The sequence below is a fragment of the Mus musculus genome, chromosome 10, assembly GCF_000001635.26.
Source record: "Mus musculus strain C57BL/6J chromosome 10, GRCm38.p6 C57BL/6J".
Classification (NCBI taxonomy): Eukaryota; Metazoa; Chordata; class Mammalia; order Rodentia; family Muridae; genus Mus; species Mus musculus.
The window spans coordinates 86,812,796-86,829,549 of record NC_000076.6 but is presented as its reverse complement, the minus strand read 5'-3'; the positions used below and the strand labels follow the sequence as shown (position 1 = coordinate 86,829,549).

Genomic DNA, 16,754 nt, shown 5'->3' with positions numbered 1-16,754 from the left:
CTAAAATCCATAGGGTACCTCAAGGAACTTCTAGACATGCAAAATATGGGGAAGGGGAAGAGATGTGTGTGTGTGTGTGTGTGTGTGTGTGTGTGTGTGTGTGTGTGTGTGTGTGCTTGAGCATGTGTGCATGCATGTGTGCCTGTGTTCATTCAGTGCCCACTGAATTCCAGGTTTCCCTGTGCCAGATACTGAAGACACAACAGGCAAAAAGAGGGCAGCCATTGTGGGAACAGGCCACAGAAAACCCCGGGACAACCCAATCTTCAGCCTCACCTCTGGCCACCACTCCATCCTAGTCCATAAACTAGGCCCCTGGGACCTCACATAAGCAGGAAGGAGCTCGCTCACTAGAGATAGGGTGCTTATATCTCTGACATTCCTAAGCAGAAATGCTTACCTCCAAGGCATGGTCTTAGAAGGTCTGGCCTTAGGGGGGTAATTAACTCCTTGAGTGGGACTGCTCTTACCAATGAGATCCACGGCCTGATAAAGGAGACCTCAGAATTCTCCAACCTCTCTACCATACGAGGCCAGATCTTACCAACAGTGACAGCTGGCACCTCAGTCGGGGAACTGCAGGAAGCAGGTGGTACTTAAGCCACTGGTCTATGACAGACTGACAGCAGCCTGGTGTGAATGAGACAGAGCCACACCTGCAAGAGGGAAGTCTCCAGGGTGGTGACTAGCCTGCCGAAGTGCCAAAACTAATCTCTTTCTCAGAGTAGCTGCCAGAAGCCATGCAAATTCTCCTCTGCACTCCCAGCCCTCAGGTGAACCCAGCGCAGGCTCTGTAGATGGAAAGAGCCGACTGGAAGATCCAAGTTCAAGTTCCAAGTCCAAGAACCATTCTCCAGGTCAGCATTGCCAGAGATGGGGGAGACCGCGTGTCAGCTGCCTCTGCTTCTCTACCACCAGTCCTGACTCTCTTAAGTTTTTTGTTTTTCTTGTACACTTTATTTACTTGGGGAGAGGGCATGTATGTGTCAGCATGAGGAGACAAGAGGTCAGAGGCAAACTGCAGGATGGATTCTCTTTTGAGAATCCCAGTACTGAACTTAGGACACCACACTTGGCATCTTCATCCACTGAACAGGTAAGCCCTGGTCCTGAAGTTAGAGGGCGCCCAAGGACGATGGTGGGACCCAGTGGACCGTGACCACAGACGACCGAGCAAATACAGAGCAGCTTTCCCAGGGCAGGGCCACCCTGCTCTGTGCCTGTCCTGAGAGAGCTCTTCCTGGGCCTGGCTCTGACACCCTAACACCTACCCTCCAGGGCTTTCTCCATCACTGCATCGCACCAGCAATCTCCTCACCAGAACCCACGGCACCAGCATCAAATGTGCTTGTCCCCATGAGAGAAAACCTACCCTCGTGTGCCATCCCTTCTCTACAAGGGACACTGTCAAACAATCCTCAAGTATCAAGCCTATTTAAAGTACTTGGGTCTAAGTTATTAGTCACAATAGTACTTTTTGTTCAGTTGGTGTTGATGTTGGTGTTGGTTTGGTCTTGGGTTTGGGTTTCTCTGGGTAGCTTTGGTTATTCTGGAACTCATTCTGTATACCAAGCTGGCCTCGAACTCACAGAAACCCACCAGCCTCTGCCTCTGCCTCTTAAGTGCTAGGATAAAAGGCATGCACCACCACTGCCTAGAAATATTTATTATTACTTAATGGCTGTACTGAGAAACACTGAGTGCTTATGACATAGTCCAGAGCCCACACACCCTATAATATCCGCTTCCTGGCCTTTAAAGAAATTTGCCGCCCGTATGCGGTCTGAGCGGCCTCCTGCAAAGGCCCACAAGTCACCAGCTCTCCTAGCAGCAGCCACACCCATTTTAAACGTACTTCACGACCAAGGAGAGACTTCTACTCTTCTGCGTAACTCGTCAGGCTTAACTCCAAATGACTCTGCTGCTCTTCCTCAAATTAAACCCAATCTCCCAGGACATGTTTTCTTAATAATGGGATACATTCTCTGAAACTAACCACCACAGGAGCGCTCTAGATAATGGAATTTTCCAGACTGGGGCTGTGGTGCTGAGGGCCGGGCAGTGAGAAAAGACACTCATCTGACAGCCCACCCCTTGAAATGTGGTACCAATGAGGGCGTCAATGCACCAGAGCTTGAGGGGACCAGGCAGGTGAAGACCAGAGGGCCGAACACCAGAGTGAGGCCAGCATCAGGGATTTCTCTACTGGGCTCAGGGAATCTCTGGATGGACATGTGCAGGCTGTGATCTCAGGCTTGTCCCAGAGAGCCGAGAGGAGGAAATGAGCACAAGGGTCTAACCTTCAGTCAGTCAGACTTCACAGCTACATGGCTTCATACTACAGACTACTCTATAATGAAAAGTTACTTTCTCTCTCAGCCTCAGTTTTCTCTCCTATAAAACCAGGGTAGAAATATACGTGCTATTTCCCCTTTCTTACTTCCCTAACCAAGTCTTGTGTAATTCATTCCATATGTCACAGAAATATTGTCAAGGCTACCCATTCTCTTAACCAAGGCTACCTATTCTCTTAGCCATCAAGCATTTTCCATAGGCCAGAAAGGAAAATAAACAAAACCTGTTTCCAGAGCCATGTGCCACTCGGTCACTACAGCCATGACATGCAGGTCACTTGTGAGTCTGATCAGATGCACAGTCACAGAAAGGGTGCAGGTCAGGCAGAAGCCACCTTCCTTATCCTCAGGGCACGTCCCCAAACCCTTATAACCTAAAATCGTGGGCACCATCAAACCCTATATATACACTGTTTTTCTTATCTGTGCATACCTATACCAAAGATCGATTTATAAATAAGACACAAAATAAGGAATCAATACCTAATAATAAAGCAGGAGCTTTAACAATATTCTGTAAATATTACTTCCAACTTACAAATTGTTTGGTTCCAAATTTTCCCCTTTCCTATTTCTGGACTACTTAACCATAGGCAGCTTAACTCAAAACACAGAAAGAGAGCCCATACGTAAGACTATCACAGACGCTCAGCTCCGCCTGACAACCCCTAAGGGAGCAAGCACTTCCAAGTGGCGCAGCAAAGCCCAGACTTAGGCATCACACAGCCTAAAGTTGAACCTCTCTACATCATTTTATGCTCTCAAAACCCTGCAGCCTGGTTCTCAGATGGCAAGGTTGCACCTGCACACAGGACAGCTGCCAGCACCAAGGGACTGCTGTGCACTGCGCAAGCCTTTGGCACAATGGCGGCCACAGAAGGAACAGCTACCACCACCACGCCAGCATGTGACACGGACACAGGCTCAGCTGCATTAGCCCAGACTTGACATCCGGTATTTTTAGAAAATCATCTCACAGCACACACAGTAAAGAAGGCAAAACAAACCCTCTTGTCAGAAGAGTCAAGAGCCAAGGTCTCGAGAGCCTACCAGAACCCAACCTGGAGGACGTGCGGGGCCCCATGTGCTGGAATGTATACCCTGGGAGAGAGGACTTGGCCTGGCCTGGCCTGCCCTGCCTCTCCTCAAAGCTTGGCAGGAGAAGCTGTGGGCAGCTGGCCATGACCAGAGCTGCAGGTGTGCCAGCCAAGAGTGACTGTCTGTACCACTCAATCTAAAGTCTTGACTCACTCGCACAGCATGGTAGGTAGGGCAGAATAAAGAGAGAATACAGGTGACTCATGAGATGGGGTGGGAACAGCTGAACAGCTGTCACAGGTATTGAGAGGGGCGACATCCTGGCCTAAGAAGTGAGCCTAACAAATGCTCCTGTCTTAACCGCCCCATGCTGGCTGCATGAATTATCACTGAAGTTGAGAAAACAGCTAATCACTGATCACATTGCCACTAGAGGCTGACCCAGGATCTCAGCTGGCTCTGCGACTCTTTGGTACCTAGGATCGCATTCCAAAAGATCCTTCTGGGGAAAATGAGGCCAGTGCAGGAAAGTCCTCTGGTAATCTAAAGGCAAGGAGGGCGGACAAGCATAACAGTGGGGCCCAATGAGCCAATTTTCACCAACAATAGCACAAAAATAGCGTCCACCTTTAAGACTCTGCAGAAGCTCTTGATGGCTCTCAGGAACATTCTTAAGGGTCCCATCAAGGAGAAAGGACAAACAAACAAAATAACCACGGGCAGATCTACACTCTGCTGAGAACAACTTAAACCTTACACTTCATAATTACACACAAAACTCAGGACATCTTTTGATCCGCAATTATCTTCAGGCTTAAAGGGGAAAAAAATGAGAGAAAACAAAACAAGAACCACAGCCAACCTGCATCTGCTCCAGGAGCCCCGTCAAGGTCTGCAGCCAGGTCATGGTCTGGATGTACTGCTCCGTGTTCATGATCCTGAGCTCGGAACGGAGCTCGGGGATGATCGCTCCAGTGCGCCAGCCGTGCTTGAGGGTCAGATCCTGACACAGAAATCACAGGGCAGGCGCTCCCTCAGTCCCCGCGGAACTCAACACCGCGCTACCTTTCCCAGACCAGGGAGGGAGCTACTCAATCACTCCCTCATTGTAATGGTCAGTCATTAACCAAGTTGAATTCGATGAATTACACTTAATTAGAACCAAACTGGCCCCGGGCTTTGACCATGTCACCCAGAGAAAGTTCCTGTTCTGGAAATAATGGCTGTGATTCACAGCTGCTTCAGAAAGGGGGAGGGAGAGGTATGGGGGAGGGGGGATTGGAACCACTAAACACGGTCTGTGGGGAAAAACAAAACACAACATGGTCTGTGAGATCAGGGTCAGGCTCAACTCAAATGCTCTGAATGGTCCTCATTCAAACTGAGTGAGGGGCCCCTGGAATCCTAGGTCAAGTTTTCCATGAGAAGCAGACTTATAAGAGGACCAGGAAAGGAGAGCAGCGGTACAGCATCTGCCTGGCTGCAATAGGTCCTGGCCTCAACCCTAGCATTACACATGTGTAGGGAATATCCTTTATTCAATAAATACTGCAGCACTCCCCAGACCTCTGGGGCACACCCACCAGGACCAGGCTAAGAAGCTGGGAGCATTCGGGCACACTCCGGAAGTTTTCTGACATTGATAAAAGGGAAAGAAAGCCCCCTGGCATTTAGCGTATCATAGTGCTTTCAATAGTTCTATTGAAATGTTTCTGACTAAATCTTTGAATACATTTCTAATTTCCATCATCTCAAAGAGAAAAACAAAACTATTTTTTCACAACTCTAATGTCTCCTGTTTTGTAAAAGGGAGACTTTCAAAACCGTGAGCCACTCTGAGTTTCTAAAAAACAGCGCCCCCCACTGGGGAAAAGGGCTCCTCACCGCCAGATCGCTGTAGATGTGGTCACCAAAATACAGTACTTTGGATCCTCTCCATCCAGTGAGCTTCAAAAATTCATACAAATTGCCCTGCAACAGAAGAGGGGTGCAGATCAATTACAGGTCAGAAACTCAGGAGCCTACAGTCTACGATACCTGCTTTAAAACTTGGAAAATTGTTTTTAACTCTTATGGTTTATTTTAAATATCAACAAATAAAGCTAAAAGCACACTCTTGGAAAAATCTTTCAGACTTTTCTTTGATGCCAAATGTACTCTGAAAAAAATGTCACTGTCAGGCATGCTGATGGTGTTCGACTTTAATCCCTGCATTCAGGAGGCAGAGTCAGGCGGAGGATCTCTGTGAGTTCAAGGCCAGCCTGATCTACGTATTCCAGGCTGGCAAGGACGACATAGTGAGACAGTCTCAAAAACAACAAAAAGAACAGTTCAGATTACATAAGCCCCTCTGCACTTATCTCTACACTAACTAAACATGCCGAGATCGTTATTCTATACAAATGCCTTCTAATTTTATTATAATTAACACAGTTGATTTCTCCTGCCAGTTCCCTGATGGTGAACATTCACAGCGTCACCTATTTTGTAAACAGTCTCGCAGAAAGTTCTGAGTCACGTCTAAATCTTCCGACTTGTTAGAAGTAAAATGTCTGAATTAAAACTAATTTTTTATGGCTTAGAGAATACACTCACTGCTAAATCCAGCAGGCCATTACAAACCCACCAAGAATGTTCAGTCAAGAAAACAGCTCTGGCATCATTAAAATGACCAGCCATGGTTCTAGCTCCTGACAGCCTTATTCCATGCCCAGGTATTTAAAACTGCACATGAAATCTTTCTCATCTGGAAATACATTGGATGAATAATAAACCAAGATTAATGCTCCTCAAAGAGACATCTCTGAGGTTTACTATTGACACTTTACATTTTATAGAGAGTAATGTTTTAAATGATATTTATATTTTTTAACAGTCAGCTTTGAGTTACTCTGAAGTTATAATCTGTCAGTCAAGGGGTCCAGCTGTTCCAAGCACCTGGCCAGTCCCAGTACCCACAACCTGGGACCACAAAGCAAAGCAACAGGAAGACACTGGGGAAGGCGTGGATACCTGCTTGTAAATCTGGCCTTTCTGCAGCTTGTGGATTTTATCCCAGAGTAGGACACCTTTCTCATTCACCTTTCGGAAAGGCCTAGCAACAGAAAAGGGAAATGTTACAAGAATAGATGGTAACAGTGAGAGCTCTCTGCTGCCCAAGATACTAAGTGGGGAGTCACTGAGAGCAGAAAGGATCTAGCTCTTGAACTCCAAACCCCACTGCATCCCCTGGCCCAGGTCACCCTCCCCATCCCACACGACACAGCCACACTGCATCCCCTGGCCCAGGTCACCCTCCCCATTCCACACTATACAGCCACACTGCATCCCCTGGCCCAGGTCACCCCATTCCACACTATGCAGGCCCCATTACAGACCCACTACACACAGGAAAACAAGAAAAAAATAATCCTAAGGGCCAACCACCCCTGGCAAGCACAAGCCCTTTAGTCAGGTTTCCCAAGGACCGCAGTCCTCAACCTTCCTAATGCTGCTGCTACTCTTTAATACTGTAGTGACTCTCAACCATAAAATCCTTTTTATCGCTACTTCATAACTGTTATTTTGTTACTGTTATGAATCTTAAAGTAGATATCTGATATGTGACTCTGTGTGAAAGGTCACGACCTGCTGCCCTAAGACATCTGGCAGGGCAGCAAGAATCTGCTTCCCAGGGCGAAGACTGCAGGAACACTGCTGCCTGCAGACATTATGGGAGGAACTCTGGCATCCTGGGTCAAATGCCAGGTAGAGGCAGGAGCAGTAGCTCTGATAGGCTGGGAGCAGAGCCGTCCAGTCCCTCACCCCAGGGCATAGCCAGAGGGACTCAGAGCATCTTTTGGGGTTGTTTCTCCAATCACAGAAATAGAAACTCACTGTAGGTATCAGAACCCACTTTCCCTTTTCTGAGGAACATGAAGATCATTTTGTACACTTTTATTTATATCTCTCTTCCTTTGATCCTGTCAGCAGCCTCTCCTGTGACATCGTAGTCTGAAACACATTAGCAGTAAGATATGCTGGCGACTTTTGCTTATAGCCAAGTTTGGCATCTTTAGTGGCTGTGTAACATTCCCTCACATGGATGTTCTGAGTAATGAGCCATCCTCAACTGTTGGCTTCAATAAACAACAGAGGAAAGGGAATGTCTCAGCCAATGTTCCAAACATCCAGAAAAAAGAAGTGGGGAGGAACCAGTGCTAGGCTGAGTCCCTCCCAGGAAGAGCCCAGGCCCGACCCCTCCACCTCGGATAAACCGTTCAGAAGAGTCTGGGTAAAGGGAGGCCCAGGCTTTGCAGGAACTTGGTGAGGGCGCTAGAGGCAACATGGCCAGCGTGTAGCTTCTGACCACACTCAAGACTCAGTCTCTTTCTCTATGCTTGGGTCTTGAGCTTGCCTCTTCCTCCCAGAGTCACGGTGACTCTGAGAACTTAGCACCCCAATGGTACACATGCTGCCCTAACTTCAGACACAGGCGCATTAGGATCCCTGGAACTACCCACAGATCTAGGTCACCAGCTACAGATCGGGGAAGGTTTGGGAAAACCCTTCCCAAACTGAGCCATAGACAGACAGAGCAATTCCTAGAATGCTATCTATAGTAAGGATCTTCAACTATGTGGGCCTCTAGGAGTTGGCCACCTAGTCTGAACCCAGGGGAGAGGACACTTTAATACTCTTGCACTGGTCCTGACCTCTTCCCTCCCCCTTCCCAAAACTCCAGAGGCAGGAGGACCTTATATAAGACACGGCTGAGACGTGTACTGGGATGCAGAGAACTCTGCAAAATCCAACTGCAATTTGAAATGCACCAATTAGCTGTTCTAAGAGCTGCCACCAGGCAGTCTGGCATTGGTGGTGTTCCTTACACCCCCCGAGGCACCCGGAGCCCATGCCTACTTTGCTGTGTGGTATTAATCCTTGTTCTCCATTGTAGTCTCAGTTTCTAAAGCCTGACTCAGAACTGCAGCAGCCCACACTCAACTGAGAACACTGTCTGCTATGTGCCCATCCCGCTGTTCCTGAAGTTAAGTGTTAGACAGGCTACACATCTCCGATGCTTGTGATCCTGTGACTGGCTCTCACTATGACATGCTATGCCTGTGTTCACAAGTACAGTCAAGTGCCCCAATAGATCGGCCCTCACCTCCGCTTGTCATTGAAGAAGTTGGGTTTCTCGGCCTGAACTATGACCACATCGAACAGGTCTCGCCAGTCCTTCCCCACGATGTACCGCATCCCTTTGTCTCTGGAACAAGGCAGCCAGGTGAGCTGACATCAAAGGGATGAACTGTTTTTATTTTCTTGCAAACTATTTCTTTCCAGCTACTAAGACGAATGGCACTTGACCCACGAGCCACCAGCTGGTGAGGGAAGACAGAACTTACACAAAGCTACTTGGGCTATTGGTAATGAGGAACATCTTCTTGCCGTGGGCAGCCAGTTTAGCCAACACTGCACGGGTCTGATCAGCATAACAGATGTACTTTTCTATGGATGAGAAAGACATTCACACACTCAGGATGGAATCAGGTCCTCTGCAGGTACTTACGAGATGGGCACCTGGGGTAAGCAGTGTCCTAGGCACAGTGGGGAAACTCTGGTCCCCGGGAAGGTTGATTCTGAAAAGTATGTGAATGCCCAGGGCACAGGAAACAAGAGACCACCCCTCCCACCCCCACACCCCATTGAAGGGAAGGATCATATGGTACAGCTGCCATCCCTTCTTAGACTGACAGACACCAAGTTCTAGAACAGAAAGCAGACATCTACACTGCCAGGATCAGGGGCCTTTAACAACCCTCAGGAAACGCCTGTGGTCCCTGCTCAGCCCCCGGGGTGAGATGTTTAAATACCCACATACCAACACAGAGAATGCTGTCATACATACCAATATCCGCTTCGATTGCTCGGTACATTATCCCTTTGATGTGGACATCCCTTATGGAGTCCTGTGAAAAGGCAGATTCGTCATCAGTGAAACGCTGAGGGAGCTGGAGTTAGTGCCACCGGCACAGCTTCGGGGCTCACTTCCTGCCAGTCCACTGTCTACACATCCCAACACTAGCCCACTTAGCCCAGGAAGCCTCTAGGGAACACTGTGTTTCCACAGTGACAGAGGCTGTTGCCAATACAATTTCCAAGCGCCTCCTTTGAAAAGGTCGTTTGTGTAAGTCTGAATGAGGTCTCACATGACAAAGAGCAGTTTACATGCAGGATGGTCAACAGAGGGCAGACAACCTGCATGAAGGGGGTCCCCGCCCTCCACCCTCCACCCTCATGCCCTTCCTTCCTCATCTCTGTTTGCAAACAGTTCTGTAAGGCCAGGCAAAGGCAAAGGCAGGGGGACAAAGTCGCCTCCTCTCTTGATTCTGCAACAGGCCAACTGCCAGAGGCAGGAAAGAGGGGGAGACAGAAAGTCCATTGCAGGCTTGAGGGCTGTGCCAGAATGGTGTCACCAGACGTCACTGCAGAGCTCTGCTTCCAGGGTGGGGGATGTCTAGCGGACCATTTTAGATTCCTGGAGTGCCAGGAACCTTTCTGGTACCAGGAGCAGAGTCCTAAGTCTTGTCAGTGGATTTCTGCGGAGTGGACCACTCTGGGCCATAAACATCATCTCAGTTACCATCAGCACACAGCCACTGCAGCTTTATCCAACACACAAGGCAGTGAGTGCTTACACGCAAGCCAAGAATGGATTAAGAATCCAGGCCCTGCTGTGTGCTGTTGGGCAAGGCAGTCACGCTTTCTGTGCTCAGTGTCTTTAAACTGGGGTAACGAATTACCATCAGCATCAAGGCAAAGGCTTGAAGAGTACACACAAAACCGTCAGAATGGGGGCAAGGGAATGGAATATGGAGTACAAAAAATAAATTAATTCTAAAAAAAGAAAAAATAATTAATGAAAAGAAAGAATTTATGATAAAGTACTGATTTTCGTACCTAGTTCTTAATGGAGAAAGACTATGTTCTGTTCTCTGTATCAATCTAATGCAAAACTCTGGAATACATTAAATCCTTAAAGTGCTTTTGGAAAAAATTAATAAAGATTATTTGGCTGTCAAAAACAAACCAAAAGAAACCACGTCAGACCAGAATCTGGAACATACGCAATCCTTAGAGGAAGCGCTGAACCTTCACATAAACGTCTCTCCTCTGCTGCAAGTGAGTCTTAAATATAGTGTCTGTGTGTACAAAAGGAGAGCTAAAAACTAAATATTGAAACTTAGCCCAATTTTTATCAAAGCAATGCTGAGAAAGTACAGAGCGCCCTCAACTCCAAAACCCTGAAATCAGGACAGTAAAAATTTCCATTGGATGAGGGAACTCAAAAGACGGCTCAATGGTTAAGAGCCCTGACTGCTCTTCCAGAGGGCCTGGGTTTAATTAACAACCATGTGGTAGCCCACAACAGACTCAGGCACCAGGCACACACACAGTACACAGACACACACGTAGACAAAACACGCCCTCCCACACACACACACACACACATACACAGAGCTAGGCATAGTGGTGCTAGCCTTTAATCCTAGCACTCAGGAGGTAGAAGCACTCTCTGTGAGTTCAAGGCCAGCCTGATCTACATATCAAATTCCAGGATAGCCAGGGCTACACAGAGGGAGGGTCCCTGTCTCAAAAAATTAAAACAACAAAATGTACACTGGCCATTGGTATACAATATTTTGGTATAGAAACATGTATCTTTGGGAGCCTGAGAGATGGCTCAGTGGTTACAAGTGCTGACTGTTCTTCCAGAGGTCCTGAGTTCAAATCCCAGCAACCACAAAGTACCTCACAACCATCTGTAATGGGATCTGATGCCCTACATACATAAAATAAATAAATTAATCTTTAAAAAAAATTTTTAAAAAGAAATATGTATCTTTAAAAATATATAACTATTTTAATTAGTTGTCTCCTGCTGAATGAGTCTCACTGGCTATATCACCCACATGTGTAGACCCTAACATAGAAGTGGATGGACAATGCAAAATGAACTCAATGGTGGGATTGCTGTAGACTTTTGTCTCATTGCTTTATTCGGGCATGTTTTGTCTTAACTGGTCTTTTATCTGTAAATTATGATTTCTGGTCTCATGTTCTTATGGAATTCAGCTATGTGTGTGTGTTTCTTCTATTTTTGTTTAACTCTTTTCTTTTGTTGTTAGCCTCTAAAGAGAGGAAAAAAGGAGGAGTTTGGGGGTGGGGAGGAAGAATATGGGAGGAGTTGGGAGGAAGGGAAGTCATGATCAGAATATATTGTTTGAAAAATATTTTCAATTAAAGGAAATTGTGGCTATGGTAGATACGGGAGTACAAGCCTGTAATCCCAGCACTCAGGATACAGACACAGGCAGATCTTTGTGGATATGAGAAAAAAGGTTCCCTATTAACCAACCTCTCCCTGCCCTACCCCCCAGCCTCATCCCTGGGCATCTTGATGGGATACAGTGAACACCAAAGCACACTGTATCCCATAAAGATGTGTGATCATGTTTGAAATTAAGTACTGAAAAGGGGCTCTTGCCGGGCGTGGTGGAGCACACCTTTAATCCCAGCACTCGGGAGGCAGAGGCAGGGGGATTTCTGAGTTCGAGGCCAGCCTGGTCTACAAGTGAGTTCCAGGACAGCCAGGGCTATACAGAGAAACCCTGTCTCAAAAAACCAAAAAAAGGGGGGGGGGCTCTCTCTGGGTGACTTCTGCCTCACAGGAGATGGGGCAGGGACAGTGGCCTCTCCTGTGTGAAGGAGATAACCGCCTCACGGCAGGCTCAGGTAAGAGGGCAGGCAGGACTGCCAGAGGATTAGAGAAGTCCAGGTTACAGAGGGCACATCTGTGACAGAGCATGCTGCCTCTATTGTCCCGGATTCTGAAACAGATGTGTCCCTTTATGACCGCCACTGTCAATCACAGAGACAAATGAGCCCAGAGCGGGACTACCCGAACTCCTGCCACCACACACACACACACACACACACACACACACACACACACACACACACACACACGCACCCCTAGATGGCAACTGGCTTTCTCTGAACTCCCGCTGCCCGCTGCCCTCACCTTGACGTCTTTGTACAGGTGCACAGGTTCATAGTCAATGTTGTTCTTCAGGAAGTGCTCGTTCACACAGGACAGCAGGGTCATCTCGGGCAGCGAGAAGATATCCATGAACTGCTTCATGGTGTTCCCATGAGAACTCTGCAGAGGGAAGGCAGGCTTAGCCACGCGCAGACCCGGCTCACCGGGTGACAATCAGCAGGAGGCTACCAGGAAGTCAGGGGTTTCCAGGAACCCACACTTGGCTTCCTCTGCACAGAGGGACCTCATACCAGTGAGATGGTGATATGCTCCCTTGTTCCTGAGCCTCAGTGGAAGCGACTTTCTATGGATACTCCCTCCCTCGTGCCTTTCCTTCTTTCCCTCTCTGCTCTCCCCCCCCCACCCCCCTCGCCCTCACGATCACTTCCCACTCCCTCTCAGGAGATCACGGAGGTGAGAAAAGCTGGCGTCAGGCCCAGGCAAAGGTCTCAGAATGCTTCAGCCCACCTCAGGAAATACAGCTCCTCTGACAGCCCCTAGTGACTTAGACCAAAAGGCGTGGCCACATCTGCTCAGGGATGACAACAAATGGGGTAGATAAGAGAAAATGGAAAGACCATCCACCAGAGAGAGAGAAATCACAGAAAACGGGGCATCAGCAAGCAAGAGCCCACAGTGGATCGTCAGCACTGTAATCTCTCACATCTACAATCCCTCCAGACCCAATCTCAGGATTCCACCAATCACACACAGCAGGCGAGCCCAACAGCTATAAGGGCCCCTTCCCCAAAATGTCATGAGCTAAAGGCTTGGCTCTTACCGCTGGTGCTACTGTAAAGTCACCGGATCGTAAGGCTGTTAACTGCATCAGGAGAGTAACGTCCTGACTAACTCACAGCTGACTTCCAGGAAGGAGGGCCCAGCCGCAGGAAGCAGATGTGTCCCTGCCCCAAACTCTTCTCTTTCTCCCTCCCTCTGCTCCCTGTTTCCCCCTCCACACCCTTCTAACGAATGTTCTGTCTCACTATAGACCTGGATGCCCCAGAACCAAGACCTCTAAAACCAGAAGTCAAAGTAGTCCTTCCTCCCTAAAATGTTTCCCAGCCACAAAACTACCAAATAGAGGAGAAAGACGGCTGCTTCAGGTGAACCAGTGGCTTTCCTTACCTTTCCATAGAAGTCACTCATCTGCTCCAAGGGCACGTGGGACCCCTCATACATGTCTATGACTTCTTCATCAGGGACAACACTGAGGCCTCTGCAAAAAATACAGACGCTCAACAGAGAGAAAGACTCTGGGCTTCCATCTACTGATGGGGTTTTCCACTATGGCAGGAGACTTGTTATCACCATGAGACATGCCAGAGCAGCAGCTGTAGCCAGTGGGTGGGATGTTACTGTTTGGCCTCTGTTACTAACAGGCTCCAGATTTACGCCAAGCAGTGATGGCGGGAGCCTTTAGTCCCAGCACTCAGGAGGCAGAGGCAAGCAGACCTCTGGGTTCCAGGACAGTCTGGTCTACAGAGTTGCAGGGCAGCCGGGACTACACAGAAAAGCACTGTCTCAGAAAACAACAACAAACAAAAGAGATTTACAGCAGTAACTCATCCTACATCACACCTCTGACATGCCAAGGAGGGGGCTACATGTGGACGCTCAAGTGCTTGTCACCCGTCCTAGGAGTCAGTGTTCTTCCTACAGAAGAACACAGAAGGGTCACGTGTCTTCCTCAGAGTTAGCAAAGCAGCAAGCAGCAATGTGTCAGGATTGAAATCCAGGGTCTCTACACTTTCAGCCCGCTGTGATGGAAGGCTTCCCAAGGACTTGCTCTGGGCCGGAGTGTTTCACACATGTGAGCAGTTGTTCCTGTTTTAACTCGTTCCTCTTCCTCCATTACTGTCCCCTATGTCGAGTGCTGAGGCAGGAAAAGTCACTCAACACAGGGGACAAAGTGGATTATACCCCCCACCCAAGGCAGGCAGCAGACAGCGCAGGGAGAGAACTGTTATGTGACATGGAGAGCCGGCCTCCCTCTCTCTCTACACCCACCGTCTGCTGGCCCCTGGAACTTGCAAACGAGTCCAGTTCTGCATAGCCAGCCTCTGTCACCAGGAGGAGCGGTGCCACATGCTCACCTGGAGTTGCGCATCCCAGAGGGCCGCTCTTCTACCCTTCTCTAGCCGTGAGCACTGGAGAAACAGACCAGTAACTAGGAAACCACAGAGGACCTGGCTACCTTCCACAGGGGCAAGTTAAACAGCAGGAGTTCTAACAGGCTGATCAGACACAAAGCCTTCTGATACTGAGGTGCACACACCACGTAAACCCGATACTGAGGTGCACACACCATGTAAACCCGATACTGAGGTGCACACACCATGTAAACCCGATACCGAGTGTCTACTTTGATATGTGATATCCTCCTCTCTCCACTCCCCACATTAGGTTTAAAAGCACCCCATTACGTTCAATGACATTTTGCCTGACTGACTTGCCTTCTGAGAACAAACGAACACTCTGTGCTCCAGCAATCAGATAAGACGCTGCTAGCAAAGCAGGCCATTCTAGACTGACCTTGGAGAACAGCTCTTGCAAAGCAGCCATCTACAGAGCCATACAAGGAAAGAAAGCAAGCAAAAGTATGAGCGGGAACCATGAGCTGAGGGCTAAGGCCTCCCTCCCTTGCCCCTCCTTCCACCAACCCCCTACAGGTCTGACCTTGCCCTTGGAAGCCATTGCTTCAGCTGAATGAAACCCAAGTCCAAGGGCGTAACCTACAGCAGATCTCAAATGGGATCGAAAGTGAACCTTGCAGGTTTCTTCCTGCTATTTATTCTCGAGTAGTTCCGAGGGGAAGGAGAAATGCACTTTTGCCTGCCCACCCCGCACACCGCCACTCTGCAACCAGCTGCACAGAGCAGGCTCCGGAGCTGCCCATCTGACAGAGAAAGCAAGGCTTCCAGAGCATCAGGAGCCTGCTGGGACCACTGATGGATGCGCAGGCTGCAAAGAAGAAGTGAAGATGGCCCCTGAGAAAGGCGCACACCACTCTGCACCCTGGATACTCACTCTGCCAACTCAAGGGACTTACACACATAAACAATGGGGACAACAGGAATAGGGGCGGGGTGAGGAGGGCCTGACATGGACCTAGGAAGGAGCAGGGCCACTTCAGGCCAGGAGGCTGAAGCAGGACAGGCACAGTGCGCCATCGATGGGGTTAGGAAGGGGGGATTTCCAGAAGGCAAGGAGACGGGCAAGGCGCATGAGACAGACAGGCAGTCTGGGGAATGGGGAGCAGACGCTGGCCCTTACTTTTCCCCAGCTCGTCCACTCGCTTTGCTAATGGAATGAAGCATCTCTTCTCTCTGGAGCTGAGGCTGGGGGATGCAAGCTAGTGTTGGTTAAGAACACTAAGCCAGAGAGGAGCACCAAGCCAGAGAGGAGCACCAAGCCAGAAAGTCAGGGAAGTCCTTACCACACAAGCATGAGGTACTGAAGTTGATCCCCCCGGAACCCACATTTAATAATAATGATAGTAATAATAATAACAGTAACAACAACAACAGACAATAGCATAAACTGGACACAGTAGCCCATGCCTATAATCATGCCAGTGCTATGGAAGCAGAGACAGACAGACCCCTGAGGCTTGCTGCCTAACCAGTCTAGTCACAGTGGTGAGCCTCAAGTTTAGGGGGAGACCCTGTCTCAAAAATAAAGAGTGACTGAGAAAGTCACCTGATACTGACCTCTACATACAAGCACATACACACGTACACACACACATCAACACAAATGAAAACACCAGACACGCATACGAGAAAGAGAGGTGAGCTTTGATAATATCAATTTCAAGCTCAGAGTCAGCCATGCCTATACCCAGACCTGTTCCTAGACAGCAGTCAGTAAAGCAACGTGGTTTCTTATTATTAAGCCAGTTTGTGTTCGTTTTCAGTTACTCAACTAAGAGTCTTAACGAACCCAGTAATTTAAAAACTTGTGTAGAAGCAAGCAAGAGTTGAAAGTAGGTAGAATAAAAAGCCTAAAACCTAGCCATATGCCGAAGACTTCAAGCGCACCGTGGGACACCTCTGAAAGAGGAGGGACGCATGTCCCTGAGGTCAGGGAAGAAACAGACATTGGTTTGAAGAGGAATGGCCCTCAGAGACTCGTGGGTTTGAATGCTTGGCCTTAGGGACTGGCACTATTAAAAGGTGTGGCTTTACTGGTGGAGATGTTTCACTGTGAGGGTGGGCTTTGAGGTCTCATTCAATCAAGATCTACCTAATGTGGCACACAGTCTCTTTCTGCTG

General features: G+C 48.6%; 1 protein-coding gene across 2 annotated transcripts in view; it reads right to left on the bottom strand.

Annotated features, from left to right (window-relative positions):
• Positions 1-16,754, bottom strand: part of Nt5dc3 (5'-nucleotidase domain containing 3) — a 59,398-nt gene that overhangs the window by 8,840 nt on the left and 33,804 nt on the right. The window contains exons 5-12 of one of the 2 annotated variants that reach the window (XR_003948574.1): positions 13,606-13,696; positions 12,460-12,597; positions 9,283-9,343; positions 8,780-8,882; positions 8,539-8,663; positions 6,405-6,486; positions 5,277-5,363; positions 4,255-4,395 (exon numbers count right to left, since the gene is read on the bottom strand). Coding sequence is in view for 1 of the 2 variants with exons in the window: in NM_175331.3 (NP_780540.2) it covers positions 4,255-4,395; positions 5,277-5,363; positions 6,405-6,486; positions 8,539-8,640; positions 8,780-8,882; positions 9,283-9,343; positions 12,460-12,597; positions 13,606-13,696 (805 nt within the window). In the remaining variant the exon portion in view is untranslated. The remainder of the gene's footprint in view (positions 1-4,254; positions 4,396-5,276; positions 5,364-6,404; positions 6,487-8,538; positions 8,664-8,779; positions 8,883-9,282; positions 9,344-12,459; positions 12,598-13,605; positions 13,697-16,754) is intronic. The other variant, NM_175331.3, reaches the window with a different exon arrangement.